General features: G+C 42.9%; 1 protein-coding gene across 6 annotated transcripts in view; it reads right to left on the bottom strand.

The window, feature by feature from the left end:
- Window positions 1–20,912, bottom strand: part of LOC118399164 (plectin-like) — a 185,234-nt gene that overhangs the window by 145,242 nt on the left and 19,080 nt on the right. For 2 of the 6 annotated variants that reach the window (XM_035795013.2, XM_035795016.2), the window contains exon 1: window positions 20,506–20,912. This exon is cut by the window's right edge and continues 42 nt beyond it. The exons of the other annotated variants lie outside the window; for them this stretch is intronic. In XM_035795013.2, the coding sequence (XP_035650906.1) occupies window positions 20,506–20,596 (91 nt within the window). In that variant the 5' untranslated portion in view covers window positions 20,597–20,912. The remainder of the gene's footprint in view (window positions 1–20,505) is intronic. 6 annotated transcript variants of the gene reach the window in all.

Below are 20,912 nucleotides of genomic sequence, written 5' to 3'. Positions count from 1 at the left end.
CCCGAGCGCACAGTTGGCTGATAAAATAGGTATGCTTGCCGCTGACTTTCGACGCCGATTTGCTGACTTTGAAGCACAAAAAGCAGGTTGGAACTGCTCGGTAACCCATTTGCTGTTGACGTGGAAAGCTCACCACCAAACCTCCAAATGGAGTTGATTGACCTCCAATGCAATGATGCACTGAGGGCAAAATATGCGGCAGTGGGTGCTGCGGAGTTCGCCCGTTTCCTCCCCGACACAATGCCCCAGCTGCGCATCCAGGCTGCTCAAACGTTGTCTATGTTTGGCAGCACATACCTGTGTGAACAACTGTTTTCTTTGATGAACTTGAACAAAACATCACACAGAAGTCGACTTACTGCTGAACACCTCCACTCAATTCTGAGGATTTCCTCAGCTCAGAGCCTTACCCCGAACATTGATGAACTTGTGGAAAAGATGGGACACCACCAAGTATCACCCTCAACCTCAAACAAGTGAACATTACTGTGCAATCACATATTTAGAGTTTTTACTCAGTTCAAGTTTAAAAGTTAAAGTTTAATATTTGTTTTCACTGCATGTTACTTCTCCTTAAACAAAGTGTTGTTTTTGATTAATAGATTTTTGCACTTTATTTTATTGTATTTCAATCCAATTATATTTTAAAAATATTTCAGTTGAGTGGATGATAGAAAATTGCTATTATTGTTTTTTTCTTTGAAGTAAATTTAGCCCACTTTTGCTAAAATAGAAAATATAGGCTACTGATGGTGCCTTGAATACCGGTTTCTTTCATTTAATGTTCATGTTATGGGGATTTTTATATAAAGGAAATTTGTCTTTTGTGTCTGTTGAAAATTAAAGATTACTGACAGAGCCATAAGAAAATATTGCTTTATTTATCTGATCATATTGGAATATATTTGTTAGGTTTTCAGTAGGTTCAATTAGGTTCACTAGACTATATGCGTCATTTAAAAATTTTTCAATGAACATTCGAACAGTCCGGCCCTCGGCTTGTAGCTAAATTTTTTATTTGGCCCTCCGTCCATTTGACTTTGACACCCCTGGTTTAAATGGTGTCTGATGGGATGCTAAAGAATTTACACAATTTTCAAAATGGCGGATGATCCATCACGGTGACATCATTGGTCCAAATTTGTTCCTCGGGTAGAGAGGAACCTCTAACAAATTCCGAAACTCTAGGTCAAAGGAGGCGGCGGGGCTGACCTTTTGATGTCAAATGTTTATAGCGCCACCATGTGCAACCAGATGTATTCGTGCACCAACTTACACCATCCCACTTAGTTTGGTCTCTGTAGGTCTTAACATTTAAGAACTATAGCTCTCCAAAGATTGGATAATAATAATAATAATAATAATAATAATAATAATAATAATAATAATAGGGCTCCAGCCAATGTTCCCTCTAAGCTGCGGGCGGGCACGCTCCTCGGAACTGCCGCGCAGAAGAAATACCAGCCGGTGCAGAGAAGCACGAGATTGAACTTCAACTTTCTAATGTTTTCCGTCTTAGTTAACACTATCAACGTTTCTCTTTACTGTGGGAATTGTGATCGAAACAATGCAATATTAGCCACTTTCAATGCAACAAAACAAACTCTGCAAGATATTTAGTTGTAGGCAGAACTCATCGGAGTAGGATTCTATTGAATTGACACGCACGACTCAGCCTGTACTCTACTCAGACTTGCATAACTAATCAGAGCTGCAGTAGGCCTATATGCAAATAAACCATTGCCACATATGGATCTTTGCCCTTCTATTTAAACTGGACTGTGTTTACAGCATGGGTGGCAGGTAGCCTAGTGGTTAGAGCATTGGACTAATAACTGAAAGGTTGCAAGATCAAATCCCTGAGCTGACAATGTAAAAATCTGTCGTTCTTCCCCTGAACAAGGCAGTTAACCCACTGTTCCTAGGCAGTCATTGAAAATAATAATTTGTTCTTAACTGACTTGCCTAGTTAAATAAAGGTAAAATAAAAATGAGAGGTCATGAGTAGATGCGGTTGTTTTGAAATCAAAGCCAGAAATGCATGTAGCCACGTGTTCATATCCTTTGCTAGTTAGTGAATTATTATCCCTGTTATAGATCATTTGTAGTCAGCAATAGGGGAGCGATTGCTTCCGACAAGAGCACAAAATGTATACATTTCTAGACATCGTTGAAAAGGGAGTCAGGTTAAGAGCTTTTTTTATCTTAAATGGGCAATGTCTTTTGAGACAAGCTTGAATAAGCTAAGTAGCCAATAGGCAGAGGGTAGCATAATTTGTCTAATTCTTTTGTAATAATGGTATGGGAATAATAATGCATTTCGTTTTGTAAAGTAGTTCCTTGCATCAAACTAAAACATTTTCAGTCACCTCCTTGTCTGAAGGACAAGTGGATAAACAGGTTAATGTCAAGCCTTACGTTAATGTCAAGCCTCATCTCATGGAATGTAGGCCTACATTTAACAACACATATTGGCTACTACTGTACTGTAGGCTGAATGATAGAACAGCTATTTCCATGTCAAAATGTTATGGGGATGCATTTTCTCCATATTTATTTTATTTAAGGCCACTCTGATAGGCCTACACTATGATCAAATAGCCACAGTAGCCTACTTGACCACTGTCTGAAACTGTAACTTATTAAAGTGGGTACAGCCTCAGTGTTCACGGATGACAGGCAGCAAACATCATGTGCCAACTGAAAGGACATTCCCATCAAACAACACAAGACGAAGCAGGATATCAGAACATCAGTCAAGTGCATCAGATATCAGAATAGACACCGAGTTCCATATCAAAACCATGTTACAAATACTGTTGTGATTAACCTGACCAAACTTCCAGGAAGTGATATGTCATAACTTATAAGTGTTTTCATTGAGGATGCTGTTTCCATGAAACTGTTCAAGTCCATACTTCCCATCTGAACACACAGGGGGTTGTAGGACCTCATATACACCCATGTACTGGGGTGTGGTTTGCCCCAGTCCGTCCACACACTCATCAGTTCCAGAATGAGAGCTTGGACCAGGACCAGCCCACTCCCACACTGACGGGGGCAACTGGGTTAGTTCAGGCTGTTTCGCTCAGATGTAGAATGTGATGTCTGATCTTGGCTGTGGTCTAAAGAGGCCAGATAATGTCTGGAGTGCCATCTAAACTTAGCAAAGATATATCAATTTCCAAGTGCAGTTGTTGACATTATCACTACACTGCGCACACTCACAAATCAATACAAACCCATACATCACTGACAGAGACTCTTGAAATGTATCCCCAATACAAAGACGCTGAATGTGAGGAGAAATGTCCTTCTGAACAATATTACAGGAGAGACAATATTACACGAATCAAGGACTAAAGATTTTGTCCCGAATCCATGCAACAACTGCAACTTGACTGTCATTCATTGATTATATATTGATTGGAAGAGATGTCTTGTCTGAATCATTCTAAGGCTGTTCCTCTTGTAGTGCAGGATTTAGCACAGGGATTGGTGAGAAATGCTACATAGCAATTATGCCATATAGAACTTTCTACACAAAATGTACAGGTGGGATTTCTGTAGCTCAGACAAAGCTCCACTAGGGGCTGTTCTAGGGCCACCCTGAAGATGTTACATAACAACACTTCCGTTATCTGTGTGAGATGGACCTACTGACAAAGGCCATAGAAGAGCAGAGGTTGGGACAGGTGGATGTTTTGTTTCTGATGGTTTGATTTATTAATTACTCATTTCCAAAATGATTATCTATATTATAGCATCCATTTATATTGCAAGTCTTTGACAGGTTTCCAATATTAAAATCAACTGGTGAAAATGTGTTTTGGCACCCTCGTTCACCTTGACATAAACAAGATCAGACATTTCTGTTGATCTTATAAGCTTTTGAATTAACTGGCCAGCAGGATGGAGTGACAGTGGAGGGCGTATGTATAGCGTATAGGTGTTTGGGCACTAGCATGAGCTTGGAAATGAAAGGGGGCACCAGCAACATTTGAAGTCAGAAGTTTACATACACCTTAGCCATATACATTTAAACTCCGTTTTTCACAATTCCTGACAGTTAATCCAAGTAAAGATTCCCTGTCATAGGGCAGTTAAAGTGGTGATCCTATTTTAGGAATGTGAAATGTCAGAATAATAGGTGGGAGAATGATTTATTTGAGCTTTTATTTATTTAATCACATTCCCAGTGGGTTAGAAGATTACACACACTCAATTAGTATTTGGTAGCATTGCCTTTAAATAGTTTAAAATTGGGTCAAACATTTTGGGAAGGCTTCCACAAGTTTTATACAATAAATTTTGGTAAATTTTGGCCCATTCCTCCTGACCGAGCTGGTGTAACTGAGTCAGGTTTGCTCAAACACACTTTTTCAGTTCTGCCCACAGATTTTCTATTGGATTGAAGTCAGGGCTTTGTGATGGCCACTCCTATACCTTGACATTGTTGTCCTTTAGCCATTTTGCCACAACTTTGGAAGAATGTTTGGGGTCATTGTCCATTTGGTTGACCCATTTGCGACCAAGCTTTAACTTCCTGACTGATGTCTTGAGATGTTGCTTCAATATATCCACACAGTTTTCATCTCTCATGATGCCAACTATTTTGTGAAGTGCACCAGTCCCTCCTGCAGCAAAGCACCCCCACAACATGATGCTGCCACCCCCATGCTTCACGGTTGGGATGGTGTTCTTCGGGTTGCAAGCGTCGCCCTTTTCCCTCCAAACTTAACGATGGTCATTATGACCAAACAGTTCTATTTTTGTTTAATCAGACAACATTTACATTACATTTAAGTCATTTAGCAGACGCTCTTATCCAGAGCGACTTACAAATTGGTAGGAAGACAAGAGTACATTTCTCCAAAAAGTATGATCTTTGCCCCCATGTGCAGTTGCAAACCGTAGTCTGTCTTTTTTATGGTGGTTTTGGAGTGGTGGCTTCTTCCTTGCTGAGTGGCCTTTTAGGTTATGTCGATATAGGACTCGTTTTAATGTGGATATAGATACTTGTGTACCCGTTTCCTCCAGAATCTTCACAAGATCCTTTGCTGTTGTTCTGGGATTGATTTGCAATTTTCGCACCAAAGTACGTTCATCTCTAGGAGACAGAACGCGTCTCCTTCTTAAGTGTTATGACGGCTGCATTGTCCCATGGTGTTTATACTTGCATACTATTGTTTGTACAGATGAAGGTGGTACCTCCAGGCATTTGGAAATTGCTCCCAAGGATGAACCAGACTTGTGGAGGTCTACACTTTTTTTCTGAGGTCCTGGCTAATTTCTTTTGATTTTCCCATGCACTGAGGCACTGAGTTTGAAGGTAGGCCTTGAAATACATCCACAGGTACACCTCCAATGGAATCAAATGATGTCAATTAGCCTATCATAAGTTTCTAAAGCCATGAGGACATTTTCTGGAATTGTCCAAGCTGCTTAAAGGCACAGTCAACTTAGTGTATGTAAACTTCTGACCCACTGGAATTGTGATGCAGTGAATTATAAGTTAAATAATCTCTCTATAAACAATTGTTGGAAAACATGTATTATGTAATGCACAAAATAGATGCCAAAAAGTAGATTGCCAAAACTATAGTTTGTTGACAAGAAACTTGTGGAGTGGTTGAAAAACGAGTGTATGTAAACTTCTGACTTCAACTGTAAAGCCTCCAGCCCAGGTTGGCCCCCCTAGAACATACAGTATATACCAGCCGACCTGCTATGACATTCCTGCCGTGAGTTTGTTTTAGCGCACCAGTGTGTTAGTGCGATTGTTCCACATGCCTGGATGCCACACAGCACTAGATTTTCACTGCTGCAGAAACGGGTATGCAGAATAGCTTAATAACGGGTGGTCTAACACATGCATGCACTTACACACACACATTTAAACAGTGAATCACATGCTGTACACTTGGGTTGCTTTTGCTCCATCTGCAATTATATTTTCCTGATTTACAATTCTGATATTATGCTGTATAGGCTAGGTCTACATTGTGATATTTCTGTGAAGCCAAACTTAGCACCCCTTGCCCCCTTTTTCTCCCCAATTTTGTGGTATCCAATTGGTAGTAGTTACTGTCTTGTCTCATCGCTGCAACTCCCGTACGGACTCGGGAGAGGCGGAGTTCGAGAGCCATGCGTCCTCCGAAACACAACCCAACCAAGCTGCACTGCTTCTTGACACAACGCACATCCAACCAGCCCCACCCTTTGTGTCAGAGGAAACACCGTACACCTGGTGACCTGGTCAGCATGTATTGCGCCCGGCCTGCCACAGGAGTCACTAGTGCGCGATGAGACAAGAATATCCCTGCCAGTTAAACCCCCCCTGAAACCTGGGCGATGCTGTGCCAATTGTACGCCGCCCCATGCAGCTAGCACCGCAATGCAGTCCCTTATACCACTGCGCCACCCGGGAGGCCTGCACCCACCTTTTTAATAGACTATTTGAGTAGAGCACATAGGAAGGCGATAAATGACAGGATACAGAGTTTGTATCAGACAGTAACCCAGAGAGACGGACATATCACACTACCATGGCAAATGTCTCAATGTGACGTCATCATAGTAGACAGATTAGAAACACATCCCTCAGGCCTCCCAAGTGGCGCAGTGGTCTAAGGCACTGCATTGCAGTGTTGCGGCGTCACTACAGCCTGGGGTTTGATCCCCTTGTCATTATCGGCCATGACCGGGAGTCCCATCGGGCGGCACAAAATTGGCCTAGCGTCGCCCAAGGAAGGGGCGGGTTTGGCCGGGTGCGCTTTACTTGGCTCATCATGTTCTAGCGACTCCTTGTGGTGGGCCGGGCGCCTGCAGGCTCACTGTTTCCTCTGACACATTGGTGCAGCCGGATTCTGGGTTAAGCGAGCTGGTGTTAAGAAGCGCGGCTTGGCGGGTCATGTTTTGGAGGACGCATGACTCTACCTTTTCCCGAGCATGTTGGAGTTGCAGCGATGAGACAAGGTTGTAATCACAAAAAAAAGGGGTAAAAAAAATAAACATCCCTCTCAGCGCCCATGCAATCAATCAATAACCTCAAGTTGCATCCCAAATGGCACCATAATCCATTTATAGTGCAATATTTTTACCAGGGGTTTGGACAAAAGTAGTGAACTATGTAGTTAATAGAACGCCATTTGGGAGCTAGACCCAGTAAACCTCAGTCGTACTGTATCTCTAGTCACTGTTGAAACTCAAACAGAGACCACTCAATAATCTCCCATCTCCACTGGTTAATCACCCTGTAGAGGGCCCATATGGCTCTGTTAAAAAGTAGTGCACAATAGGGAATAGGGTGCCATTTGGGATGAAACTGTGTCAAGAAGAGTTCAGGTGGGAGAGGATTATTTCACTGCAGACTCAATATTCATCAGACATATCCAACAATAGGGGCATAGAGAGCCTCACAAAAATTGCTTAGCAAAAAGGAACAAAGTAAATAAACTATTTTGAACTTGTTATATTTCATAAAGGCCAAGTCATTACTGGCAAAGCAGCGTGGCATGACCAATTGGAGCTATGCTGACAAATCACTTGTGGTGCCTAATGTAACAAGCATGCAAGAGGGAAAGACCCAGTAACACCAAGATTGGAACACGTGCACACACACACCTCAAAATCACAGGAGGTTGGTGGCACCTTAGTTGGGGAGGACAGGCTCGTGGTAATGGCTGGAGCGGAATGAGTGAAATGGTATCAAATACATCAAACACACGGCTTCCTCCACTGCTCAAAATATGCCTATGTATGAGAGAAGCCATACTATGGCATATGACAGAACAGGCATACCTCAACACATTACACCCCATAAGCCACCATGTAATAAATCACCCTGTACATTCAGGTTCACATGTGAACTGCAAGTCAAATGGGGCTTCTGATCTTACAGGACCATGTGAAATAGCAGAGTAGTGAGGAAGGCCCTGTATGTCCTGGGACTATCCTACCCCATCACCCTCTGACAGTGAGCCCAAACAAAACAAGGCCCCCAGGCCTAAATATGTTTAATAAAGGTGTGAACATACACTGTGTATAAAACATTGGGAACACCTGCTCTTTCCATAACATTAAAGCTATGATCATGTATTGATAGCACCTGTTGAATCCACTTTAATCAGTGTAGATGAAGTTTAAAGAAGACTTTTTAAGCCTTGAGACACCATAAGCCCAGTGCAAGTCAGCGGTTTTTGGTGAATGGGGATGAAATCATCTTGGGTTGGGGGACTTCTGCTCCTTCATCCCCTACCCTATCTCCTGAGGGTCCTTTCACCTCAGGCCTTGAGGGTATCAGAGGCTCAACCCCCCCGCCCACTCACCTTCCTCCAGCCATTATCACCTTCCTCCAGCCATTATCATTGGTAGCTCCATGGTGAACAACATCTTGGTTCCTTTTTTTGCAAAAACCCTGTGCTACAGTGAAGGATATCACAGGATTTCTTCCGTCCACATCAGCAGCCAAGGTGCATGTGGGATCAAAATATATCAAAAAAGGTCAATTGAGCTGATCAACACCCTGAAAAGCAGCAGACTATCTCTGGCCCTGTGCCATCGGTGGATCGCGGCTACAAAAGGTTCATCAGGCTCTTTAGCACTTCATATCTGGCTTAAACACTACTCCCACTCTGTTGGCATAACATTTATTGACAATTTTGACCATTTTTGGAAACAAAAGATGCTCTACAGAGATTATGTCCTTCACCCAAACCATCTAGGAGCCTGAACCCTCTCTTCATATTTCAAGGCCGTGTTAAGACAATGACTCAGACAGAACAAGCCCCGCTCAGGTAATACCTCCCATGGTTTCTAAGCATTGTCGTCGTACTGTTATATATTCTGCCAGGGGCGTTGTCAGTTGCAATATTGTACCCATTCGTTTGAACTCCACTCTTAGATCTGCTGTTGTTAGTTTATAAAATAAGCCCACTACAGTCTGCTCACCCAGTACTATTTAAATAATATCTCTCTTTACGGAAATCCATTTCCCTTGCTCAAACATTTGAGCTACTTTAAAATGTATCCATTACTGTTATAGGGGTCTACTGTCCTCCCTCGGCTAACCTTGGTGCACTCGAGGAGTTAACTAGTTTGTTGTCTTTTACTAAATCATAAATGATTATGTTTGGGAAATGCAGGCTTCAGACAATGTAATTATCGAAACCTAACCCAGGTGGTGACTAAGCCTACATGGCCCAACCCTAAACATACGTTAAAGATAGATTGAATGACTGGTACACTCTGGAATTATCAGAAGTCATTCATAAAATACTAAGGCCAGGAACACAGGCCTGGCTGAGGAATCTAAGGATAAATCTGATTATTATGTAACCTTTCTTCCAGATTGTAATGTCAATTCTGGAAAACTGTCAAATCCTTTGAAAGAACTTCTAAGCCTATTCATTATGATACTGTTGCTGATAGGGGAAACTTGCTGAATTATCAGAGAAATGATAGTCAAAACTTTTTTGGGGGGCTATTTACAGAAAAATAAATAATGGATGCTTTGCTAGCACTAGACAACAATAAATCCAGAGGCCAACCAATTGCTTAAGCCCATCAAAGTTGGCTCAATAACCCACTTGAATTTTTTTTTTTACTGTTATCAGGAAATATTCAAAACGTATAGAAATCAGCTCTTGTGCTGCCACTCCATAAGGGCGGGGATAGTAGTGATTTTAATAATTATCGCCCCATTTCAAGGCTTCCTTGTCTAGCTAAGATTCTTGAATCCTTGGTAAATGTACAACTTTGGTCTTTTTTATGTGAGAAATGTATTTTGAATGTACACTAATCAGGGTTTAGGCCTGGGCATGAACTATTACAGCAACCACTTTAGTTGTTAATTATCTTGCCAACCATTCAGGCAGCCCTGACCTTGAGCCTGCCTGCCTCACCGTACCTTTCGGACCTGGTTAAAGAACATCTGCCTGTCCTCAACCTGCATATTGTCTGCCCCTTCAATTCTAATAAATATCAGACTCAACCCATATGCATCTGGGTCTAGCCCGGTGTGGTTATAGGTTTCAAGATTATCTTAGTGACAGAACTCAGGTCATCGTGATTGATGGGGTTAAGTCAGAATTTCTTGAAGTTTATAATGGTGTACCACAGGGGTCTATGTTGGGACCTGTTCTCGTCACTATTTATATAAACACCATTGGTAAATCTGTTAAAAATTGCAAACTAAATGTGGATGTACTATTATTGTATGCTATTGCCCCGACTGTTGATCTGGCTTTGTCAAACTACAGTCAGATTTGATAGCTGTGCAGGAATCCCTTGCCGGTTTAAAACTTGAACTTAATACAAGCTAAACTAAATGCATGTTGTTTTCAAACTCTCGTAAGTATGTTTCAGATGCACTACATTAGATGGTTCTCCAATCGAACAAATTCCCGCATATAAATACTGAGGCATTTGGACTGATATGGATTTGATGTTTAATAAACATATAGATTAGCTGTTTAAGAAGCTAAGATTTAAAGTTGTTTTTTTCCACAGAAACAGATGGTGCCTTTCTCTAAGCAGTAGGAAGCCGATTAATTATTCAGTCAACCTTTTGATCTGTTCTTGATTATGGTGATGTTATTTATCCAAGTGCAGCCTGTACTACCATAGTTCCCTTCGTTTTGTTACAGGTGACAGTTTTGATACTCATCACTGCATCCTGTATCAAAAGGTTGGCTGGACTTCACTATAGACCTGTAGATCTATACATTACTCCCCTTTTTTGTTTACAAGGCTCTACTTCATAAACTTACATCTTATCTACCTTTGCTATTGAAGTATAGACACCTGAGTAGCCTCTTGAGGTTCTTAGGGTCTCCACCAAGCTAAGTAAATCTTATTTTAGTTTTAAAGCACCGTATTACTGGAACAAAATTAAAATTACATTTAATCTTAATGTTCTGGTATGTATGAATGTGTCTTCTGGCACCTTAAAATCACCTTAAATGTCTAAGACATGAACATTATTCATAGACTGTGTCCTAAATGGCACCCGATGTGTATATGTATTTATTAACATTTTACTGCAGTGGGATACGTCGGGGGTCACACTGTTTCTTGGTAGTCTTAAACAAATCTACACCTCTCACACATGGTTATGGGCTTACAAAAAGAACATCTGTACCATGTCAGATATAGAGTTGAAAGGTATTACATTCTCATTTACAGCAACAATCTGGGGATTGGTTACACTGCAGAGGAAGGGGGATGAATGAACCAATGAGAAGCTGGGGATGATTAGGTGGCCACGATGGAATGAGGGTCAGATTGGGAATTTAGCCAGAACACAAGGGTTAACACCTCTACTCTTACAATAAGTGACATAGGATCTTTAGCAACCACCGAGAGTCAGGACCACCGTTTGAAGTCCCATCCAAAAGACGCCACTCTACACAACCACTGCCCTGGGGTATTGGGATAGATAGATATATTATTAGGGGTCCCGAGTGGCACAGTGGTCTAAGGCACTGCATCTCAGTGCAAGAGGCGTCACTACAGACCCTGGTTCAATTCCAGGCTGTATCACATCTGGGCGTGACTGGGAGTCCCTTAGGGCGGCGCACAATTGTCCCAACGTGGCCGGGGTAGGCCGTCACTGTAAATAAGAATTTGTTCTTAACTGACTAGTTAAATAAATAATATATTCTTTGGGGACCAGAGGAAAGAATGCCTCCTACTGGCCCACCAACACCACTTCCAGCAGCATCTGGTCTCCCATCCAGCAACCAACTAGGACCAACCCTGCTTAGCTTCAGAGGTAAACCAGCGGTGGTATGCTGCTGGTGACTAACTGCAGGACAGGGGTACAGATACCCCATTAGATGCTGCCAAGGCAGCAGCTACTCTGTGGTCCAAACAAGGCAATTACATCATACAATTATTTTATAAAACAGTACATCTTACAACACTACATATCTACAAAATGTGTGTGTGTGTGTGTGTCTCTTCACAGTGCATGTTGTTCCATAAGGTGTACTTAGTTTTTTTTAAATCTGATTTTACTGCTTGCATGTAGAAGTCTCTGTTCTGGACTTCAGAACTGTGAAGAGACCCCTGGTGAGATGTTTTGTGGGGTATGCATGGGTGTATGAGCTGTGTGCTAGTCATTTGAACAGACAGCTCGGTGCTTTCAACGTCTCACAAAGACGAGTAATGACGCGGTCACTCTCCTCCCTGCAAAACAACAGTTCAGTCCAGATAGAGAAAGAACACAATTCCATTACTGAAAATGTCCCCTTCAACCAATAGCTAATATCCAGTAGGATTGCTTCCAAAGCCATAGCAGAGAGGGAGGAGAGGACTCCAGGAAAATAGCCCTTAAATGTCACATATCCTCACTTCTTTTCCAAGCAATGATTCAACCAATGAGGCCTGGCTAACTCTGTTGCCCCGAAACTAAAAACGCTTGGTCATCATTCATTGGTTTCAATTAACAGTTTTAGTGTCAAGTGGCCAGGATGTTGCTTTGGGGGCCTTTGCACCCCGCCTACAGTTAGGGGAAACACTGATTTCAACAGCTAACGTTTGTCTCAAATGGACTGGAAGGATTGTCATGCACTGTCAATTTTTGGTGAGCAATTGGAGACCAATGGGCAGCACATTGTCCACATGGATGCACTCTCATTAGATCACATTGAATGATTGCCAGTACACAGTAAATGCTCCCACTGTGGGGTCCATACAACCATCCACTATAGGCCTGAAGCATTTCACCTAAAGACAACCATAGGGTACTGTAAATACAGTATAGACTGAGTAATATGAAACTTTCAGGCTGACCACAAGCAAGCTACTAAAGTATTATGGTATACTGTAGCTTGACAAACATGGACACCCAGCTGAGAATACGATTCGATAAAAACCAGGCCTACATTCATTTTCACTGGTTCAATAGCTTTGAATAAACTGCTCTGATTGTTAGTCACAACCACACTCCAATAATATTTACACCATATCTCACAATGTGGCGGTGCCAACAGGATCTGAGAGTGCTCTCCTTTCCTACGACGAACAGGTGTGAGTGTATGCTATATTGTAGGTGTGCATGCTTGTATACATGTGTGGGTGTACACTGAATGAGACGTACCATATCTGTCTATTGAACAGTACAGTGTATGCATTTCCTTTCATAGTCGTGTGTGTGTGTGTCTTTAAAAAGGATACTATTTTAGAGTGCAAGGTCATGTTGCATGAAACTGATCTTGGACAAGGACTGGAAATGAGGGAGGAGGACTGCTCTGCTTACTGTACTAGTCAGCTGTCCAAACACAGTGATTCACAACCATACAAACCTATCGATCCCTTTAATACAACAAAATCATCCCCTTTGCTATGTACATGCACATAGCCTAATTCACAGTCCAAACTCAAACCAGAATTTCTAACAGCAGTGTTTTGCACCAGACTGTTTTGGGTATTTAAAAATATAGGTGGGACGGGGGCGGAATGCCATTGAAATGACCCTAAACTGGAAGCTTAGAACTAAGCAAACAAAGATCTGTACAACCAGTGAGAGTGACGGGACATCCTTTGTCCTCTTCAACCTGGTCGTGGTTTATCTGGGGACTAAAATGACCTGACTGAAACTGAGGCATGGTGGGAGATGAGCTCACTAACATCCTGAGGGACGGAGTCCACCCGAGATGGCATGCAAGCCAGGGACTAAAGATGTTTGGGTCGGCATATGTTCGTGGTGCAGTAGTGTACTACTGGACTTACTTCAGGAGTTGATTAGCCTAATATTTAAAGTGCAGGAATCATTTTGATCTATAGTTACCTTGCCTTCCAGGTGAGAGTTGTGAGTGATTTGAAATCAGGTTTGGGTGGCAAGCAAAAACGTAATTGTAGTTTAACAAGTTAACAAATTACACTTCAGCAAGTCGGCCTGAACACCTTGAGGCTGGCGGCGATGCAGGTCTACTGTCAAAACAATACCAGCTCGCTGGAGATGCAGTACTGTAGTATTAGTCATATTGCAACAGGCTTGACAAGGGGATTGTTGTACTTAAGATGTACTGTTCTATAGATAGAGGTATATACACCAAGCCTGAAGACTGTACTGTTATTAAACATGTAATAAGACAAACTAATATTGAAGATACTGAAATCTACAAGTAAATAGCATGCCTGGAGACTACTGTTCTCATTGATCAATTGTTCTTAAAAAATCATGTAATAAGACATAGATAACACGCCTACAGACTGTACTGATGTCGTTGACAACCCACAAATACAAAATTAGGGTGGCCATCAATAGAGGTCAGAACTAATCACATATCTAAACACGTTTGTCTTAAGGTAAATATCACGCCTAGAGGCTCGACTGTTCTAATCGTTGTTTTCTTAAACATGCAATCAGACATAAGCTAACATTGAAGAGACTTAAAATCTTCCTAAATAAGATTCCATTCACATGGACCTCAGTGGACTAACAGGTCTGTGCCTTTCAACCACAATAACTGCTCTCACAAGATAGTGGTTAGGAGTATTTAGAGCAAAGCAGCGTGTTCAACACTAATTCAAACAGTACAGCAGTTATTATTATGACAGAGGGAGAGTAGTAAACTAGCGCTTCAATTGGCAACATTACCTCATGTACCAGATCACTGGAAATGGAACAGACGAGTTAGACTATAATGACTGGACAAAACTGACGTACAAAAACATGAGTCCCCCCTATAAACAAAACTGTGCATACCACTGAATGACAAGGATGCCTTGAAGGGAGACACTATATGGCAGGGTATACCAAGCTCAAACATAGCCAGCCAGCCCCCCCCCCAACATGCACTGTCAACTGTGGGACCTTATATAGACGGGTGTGTGCCTTTCCAAATCATGTCCAATCAATAGAAAATTACCACAGGTGGTTGGAATGGAAACAGGATGCACCTGAGCTCAATTTCAACTCTCACAACAAAGGTTCTGAATCCTTATTTAAATAAGGTATTTCTGTTTTTTATTTTTAATACATTTGCAAAAATGTCTAAAGCTGTTTTCGCTTTGTCATTATGGTGTATCGTGTGTATCGTGTGACCATTTCAGTTTGTCCGGGATATGTACGCAGAGGGAATTAAAATATTCCACCTTCTCCACTGCTGTCCTCTCGATGTGGATAGGGGGGGTGCTCCCTCTGCTGTCCACGATCATCTCCTTTGTTTTGTTGACGTTGAGCGAGAGGTTGTTTTCCTGACACCACACTCCAAGTGCCCTTATCTCCTCCCTGTAGGTTGTCTTGTCGCTGTTGGGAATCAAGCCTAAGGGTTTCCTGAAATTGCAAGCCCCTTGGGTGCTGCCATAGAGTGACATTAGAAGTGCCCATCCAAGAAGGCTCAAGGTCATTGGCTGTGCCACTAGAGATTCTGGGTTCGAGTCCAGGCTCTGTCGCAGCTGGCCACGACCGGGAGACCCATGGGGCGGCGCACAATTGGCTCAGTGTTGTCCGCGTTAGGGGAGGGTTTGGTCGGCAGGGATGTCCTTGTCCCATCGCGCACTAGCGACTCCGGTTGTGGGCCAGGTGCAGTGCACGCTGACAAGGTTGCCAGGTGCACATTTCCTCCGACACATTCGTGCGGCTGGCTTCCGGGTTAAGTGGGCATTGTGTCAAGAAGCAGTGTGGCTTGGCTTGTCTGAATTATGTCTCGGAGGATGCACGGCTCTCGACCTTTCTCTCTCCCGAGTCCGTACGAGAGTTGCAGTGATGAGACAAGGCTGTAACTACCAATTGGATACCACCAAATTAGGGAGAAAAAGGGATAAAATATATAGATATCTTTAAGCCCACTACTGTTGTGTCATCTGCAAACTTGATGACTGAGTTGGAGGCGTGCTTGGCCACACAGTCTAGGGTGACAGGTAAGGTGGAGGTGCTATGATCCTAGACTGTCAAAGAACTTCATGATGAAAGAAGTGAGTGCTACGGTGCGATAGTCATTTAGTTCAGTTACCTTTGCCTTCTTGGTTACAGGAACAATGGTGGCCATCCTGAAGCATGTAGGGACAGCAGACTGGGATAGGGAGAGATTGAATATGCCCAGAAACACACTAGCCAGCTGGTCTGCACATGCTCTGAGGACGCGGCTAGGGATGCCGTCTGGGCCGGCAGACTTGCGAGGGTTAACACGTTTAAATGTCTTACGTCGGTCACAGAGAAGGAGAGCCCAGTCTCTGGTAGCGGGCCGCGTCGGTGGAACTGTCTTCTCCTCAAAACGGAAGCCAATGACTTTGAGCCTTCTTGGATGGGCACTTCTGTAACTCTATGGCAGCACCCAAGGGGCTTGAATGTTTGAGCTCTCCCCATATATTTGCGGTGATGTAGTGTCCCATGCGTGACCGTGCACTGAACCAATCACGGCGCAATTGGAGAACAGTACCAACCACTACGCTCCGTATTGTCCGCTGGCTGCCCCACCACCACAGAAAGCACTGAGCTAGACCCCACCTGCACTGAACGACTGGTCGCCACCGTCTCCTATAATTGTCTGTGATTTATTTTTGATCATTTCTTTTCACTTTCGTTTGTTTCCTGCCACTTAGATTGAAGAGTGTTGCGGTAAAACCACATGCGGTTATTATGAAGACGACAACATCTAATGTTGGCTTCAACTTGGCTTTCCATGCAAATCCTTCCATTAAGAAAGGAACCTGGTTTTTGGTCCCTTTCTCATTATAAAAACAGCGACGGTCAGATTCTAATGGTGAGATTAATGCTACCTCTGTTTAAGGATTTTTTTTATGTGTGCCTGTGTCGGCCACAGACTACAGACAAATCGCCATGAATCCAAGTTATTTCGTCGGGCAAAGTCCACATATATTCCAGAATGTAATAATCATTGTAATCTCAATGCATGTGCAAGGCCTAAAAAAATGCATTATTCTTAAAGTGGTAATGGCCTACTTTATGACACTTTTCATGCTTTTGGGGAGAAGTGGGGGGGGGGGCTTCCATTTGGGGGGCTCTATATGGTGGGGGGCTTGATAAGTACAATTATATGAATTATACTATTGTATAACATTGACATCCCTTGAATTTGACTTGCCAATTGGTCTGTATGAACCCTCTTCAAAAGGAAGTATAGTCTTTGTACACACTTTTGTATACACACAGCCTTTGTATACACTTTTAAAAGGTCTATAAAGGCATAGCTCGGCACTCCTAATAAAGCAGATAGAGTGTGTCCCAAATGGCACCATATTCCCCAAAAGTGAATTGATCTACTTCCTCAAAAGTAGTGCACTATAAAGGGAATAGGGTGACATACGGGACGTATCCATACTCTCATTTCATGTACAGTAAAAACTTTGGTAACTATGCCCCCTGAGATGGAGAGAAACCCAGCCAAGTCATTGTACAACTCTTTCTGGTGGACTGAACTTCTCTTTCTCTGTGATAACAAATTGGGCATGTATTTTTAGAAATCACTTTCATCCCCAACATTGGGATGAAGCAAGGGAGGATATGAACAATAAACAGCAGCCAACGCCGCAGGAGGGATGGGATCAACGTAGGTTTTACTTTAACTTGTTTCTAAGTTACGGAGATACAAATGTCAACAACATTGCCAAAGGTATGAAGAGAGTTACGTTGAAAGGTAGGCTATGTAATTGATGGTACACAGAGATTGTATCAACATGAAAGCACTGGATGAGCAACAACATATTATCTTACTGACTTACTGAAAAACACATCACTGAAATGTATTATTGAAACACACATATGCTTAGAATAGTAACTGTGGGAACTTTGCAGTGACACATATGATTTATTATAATGCAATCTGGAATACATCACAGTCAGACATGGAGCAAACAATGTGAAGTTAAGTCTTTCCCAGGTGATTGATGCATTGGACAGCCGAGTTGGGGTCAACTCCATTTAAAATGGTCTCAGTCTCCAGTATCAATAGTCTATGTGCAGGGGAGATAGGGTCAGTCTGTTATATCTGGTGTAATTCTTCTGTCTTATCTGGTGTCCTGTGTGAATTTAATTCTCTCTCTCTCTCCTTCTCCTCCCAGAGGACCTGAGCCCAAGGACCATGCCTCAGGACTACCTGGCATGGTAACTCCTTGCTGTCCCCAGTCCACCTGGTCGTGCTGCTGCTCCAGTTTCAACTGTTCTACCTGTGGCTAGGGAAACCTGACCTGTTCACCGGACGTGCTACCTTGTCCCGGACCTGCTGTTTTCGTCTCTTTCGCTCTCTCTCTCCCGCACCTGCTGTCTCGACCTCTGAATGCTCGGCTATAAAAGCCAACGGACATTTACTCTTGAGGTACTGACCTGTTGACCCTGCAGGACATCTATGAACATCTTGAAGAACAATCTGGTCTTAAAATGGCCATGTACTCTTAGAATCTCCACCCGACACAGCCAGAAGTGGACCGGTCACCCCTCAGAGCCTGGTTCCTCTTTAGGTTTCTTCCTAGGTCTGTCTTGGGAGTTTTTCCCTTGCCACCATGGTTTTACATCTGCATTGTTTGCTGTTCGGGGTTTTAGGCAGAGTTTCTGTATAGCACTTTGTGACATCTGCTAATGTAAAAAGGACTTTATAAATACATTTGATTGATTGAATTCCAGTGAATTCAGAAAGTAAACCAAATTCCAATTCCAAATTGTCCTAATTGAAAAGCATTGAAGAGAATTGGAGTTTCAGTGTTGTAAGAATATTTTGAAGGTAAATACATAAAGAAGCGGACGAGAGGTCAATAGATTACTAATGATCAATGGAAATTGTGTTTTTCCTGTAATAGGGGATTAATGTCAATGGGTAAGAGACATGGGAGGAATTTCAGTCTGGGACTCATAGCTACAAGGCAAGTTCTCATTGGTCCAAATTGTTTATACATTGAATCTGAAATAGGGTACTTGTTATTTGGCCATTGGCCCAGTTTTATTGCAAGGAATTCTAATTGGTCAACCACAGGCTAGGGCTGGATTATAAAAATACATCCTGTCCCTTTGTTCTGGGGAGAGAATTACAGAAGAGAATCACTGAGGACAGGGGAGTATGAACATCTACCATCTACCTCCCCGTATGATGATTCGATCTCTTTGAATAAACCTATTTTTCTCCCCCTGGTTTGCTTTGGGGTCTGTGTTATTGAAGAAAACTCATCAACTGCTAACAGTGTACTTACTTCCTGAATTGACAGGGATTTTAATGGAATTGACCCCAACCCCGGTGGACAGTTTGGCAGGTCCGAGAAGGGAGAAACATCAACCCCTCTTACTCATGTTACCACTCACTGGACACAAAGGATCAAATCAAATTGTATTGGTTGCGTACACATATTTTGAAGATGCTATTGTGAGTGTAGCTCAATGTTTATGTTCCTAGCGCCAACAGTGCAGTAATACCTAACAATACACGTTTAATTCAAAAGAAAGGAATTAAGAAATATAGAAATATTACAATGAGGAATGTCAGAGTCCGGAATATAAATATATATAGGGGGGGGATGTTTTTCAGCAGCAGGGACCGGGAGACTAGTCAGAATTGAGGGAAAGATTAACAGAGAAAAGTACAACGAGATCCTTGATGAAAACCTGCTCCAGAGCACTCAGGACCTCAGACTGGGGTGATGGTTCATCTTCCAACAGGACAACGACCCTAAGCACTGAGCCAAGATAATGCAGGAGTGGCTTCAAGTCTTTGAATGTCCTTGAGTGGCCCAGCCAGAGCCCGGACTTGAACCCAATCGAACATCTCTGGAGAGACCTGAAAATAGCTGTGCAGCGACACTCCCCATCCAACCTGACAGAGCCTGAGAGGATAAGCTTTGACTAGAATAAGGTGCATATACATGAAGTGGGTAAAACAGTATGTAAACATTACTAAAGTGACCAGTGTTCAATCTCATATGGCAGTAGTCTCTGAGGTGGAAGGATTGAGTACGGGGTGGTAGCCGGCTAGTAACAGTGTCTACAGTTCAGGGCCGGGATACTGGGCAGAGGCCTGCTAATGGTGACTATTTAACTGTGTGATGGCCTGGATGTAGAAGCTTTGATGCACCTGTACTGTCTCCGCCTTCTAGATGGTAGCAGGGTGAACAGGCCATGGCTCGGGTGGCTGAAGGCCTACTGTACAGAGCATTGTATAGCCTACCTTCTGATACATTGTGATCAATGATGTTACAAGATTATAAATAACAAATTACTTGCAATGGCTGAATGTTAATGTACCACTATTGACAGCACACTTGTGGTAGAACAGCTTACCACTATTCTGATGAGGAACAATACAGTAGGTGCAGTTTCCCATTGCACTGAGAGCAGCCCTGAAATAGACCACATCCGTGCCAATCAATATGGAACCACTTAACGCCAGTCAGTTACCCGAGTTGCCCACACACACACACACACACACACACACACACACGCCCCCTTCCCAACCAACCCTGTACCTCACATACCCTGACATACAGAAGCGATTACAATTCCCGCCATTAGCGCTGTACCAGCCACTCTGGGATATTAGAGGGGGTTGTTACCTTTATATTTCTCCCTGACGTTCTCATATGCCTGTACATAGTTCTGCTCCTCTGCATGGGCTGGCCGGCTGGCTGGATCATACATGGACATGGCCCTGGCTGCCACTGTAGTAGGGTCAGGTCACCCTCTCTCTCGTTCCTCTGATCCTTCTCTTTATTCCCACTGTCTGCTGTCCAGTAACTTTTCAAAAGTACAGTGGTATCTGCTGGTCCCCCTTTCCTTCTCTCACGCGCACACTCTCTCAGTGGAGCGCATGTAGCCTAGTAGTTAAGAGTGTTGGCCCAGTAACCGGAAGGTCGCTGGTTCGAATCCCTGAGACGACTAGGCTGTGCTCTTGATCAAGGCGCTAAGCCCTAATTGCTATGGATAAGAGCGTCTGCTAAATGACTAAAATGTCAAATGTAGG

This window comes from Oncorhynchus keta, chromosome 20, assembly GCF_023373465.1.
Source record: "Oncorhynchus keta strain PuntledgeMale-10-30-2019 chromosome 20, Oket_V2, whole genome shotgun sequence".
NCBI lineage: Eukaryota > Metazoa > Chordata > Actinopteri > Salmoniformes > Salmonidae > Oncorhynchus > Oncorhynchus keta.
Note: the sequence above shows the minus strand (reverse complement) of the source record. Positions and strands in the feature narration are given on the sequence as shown.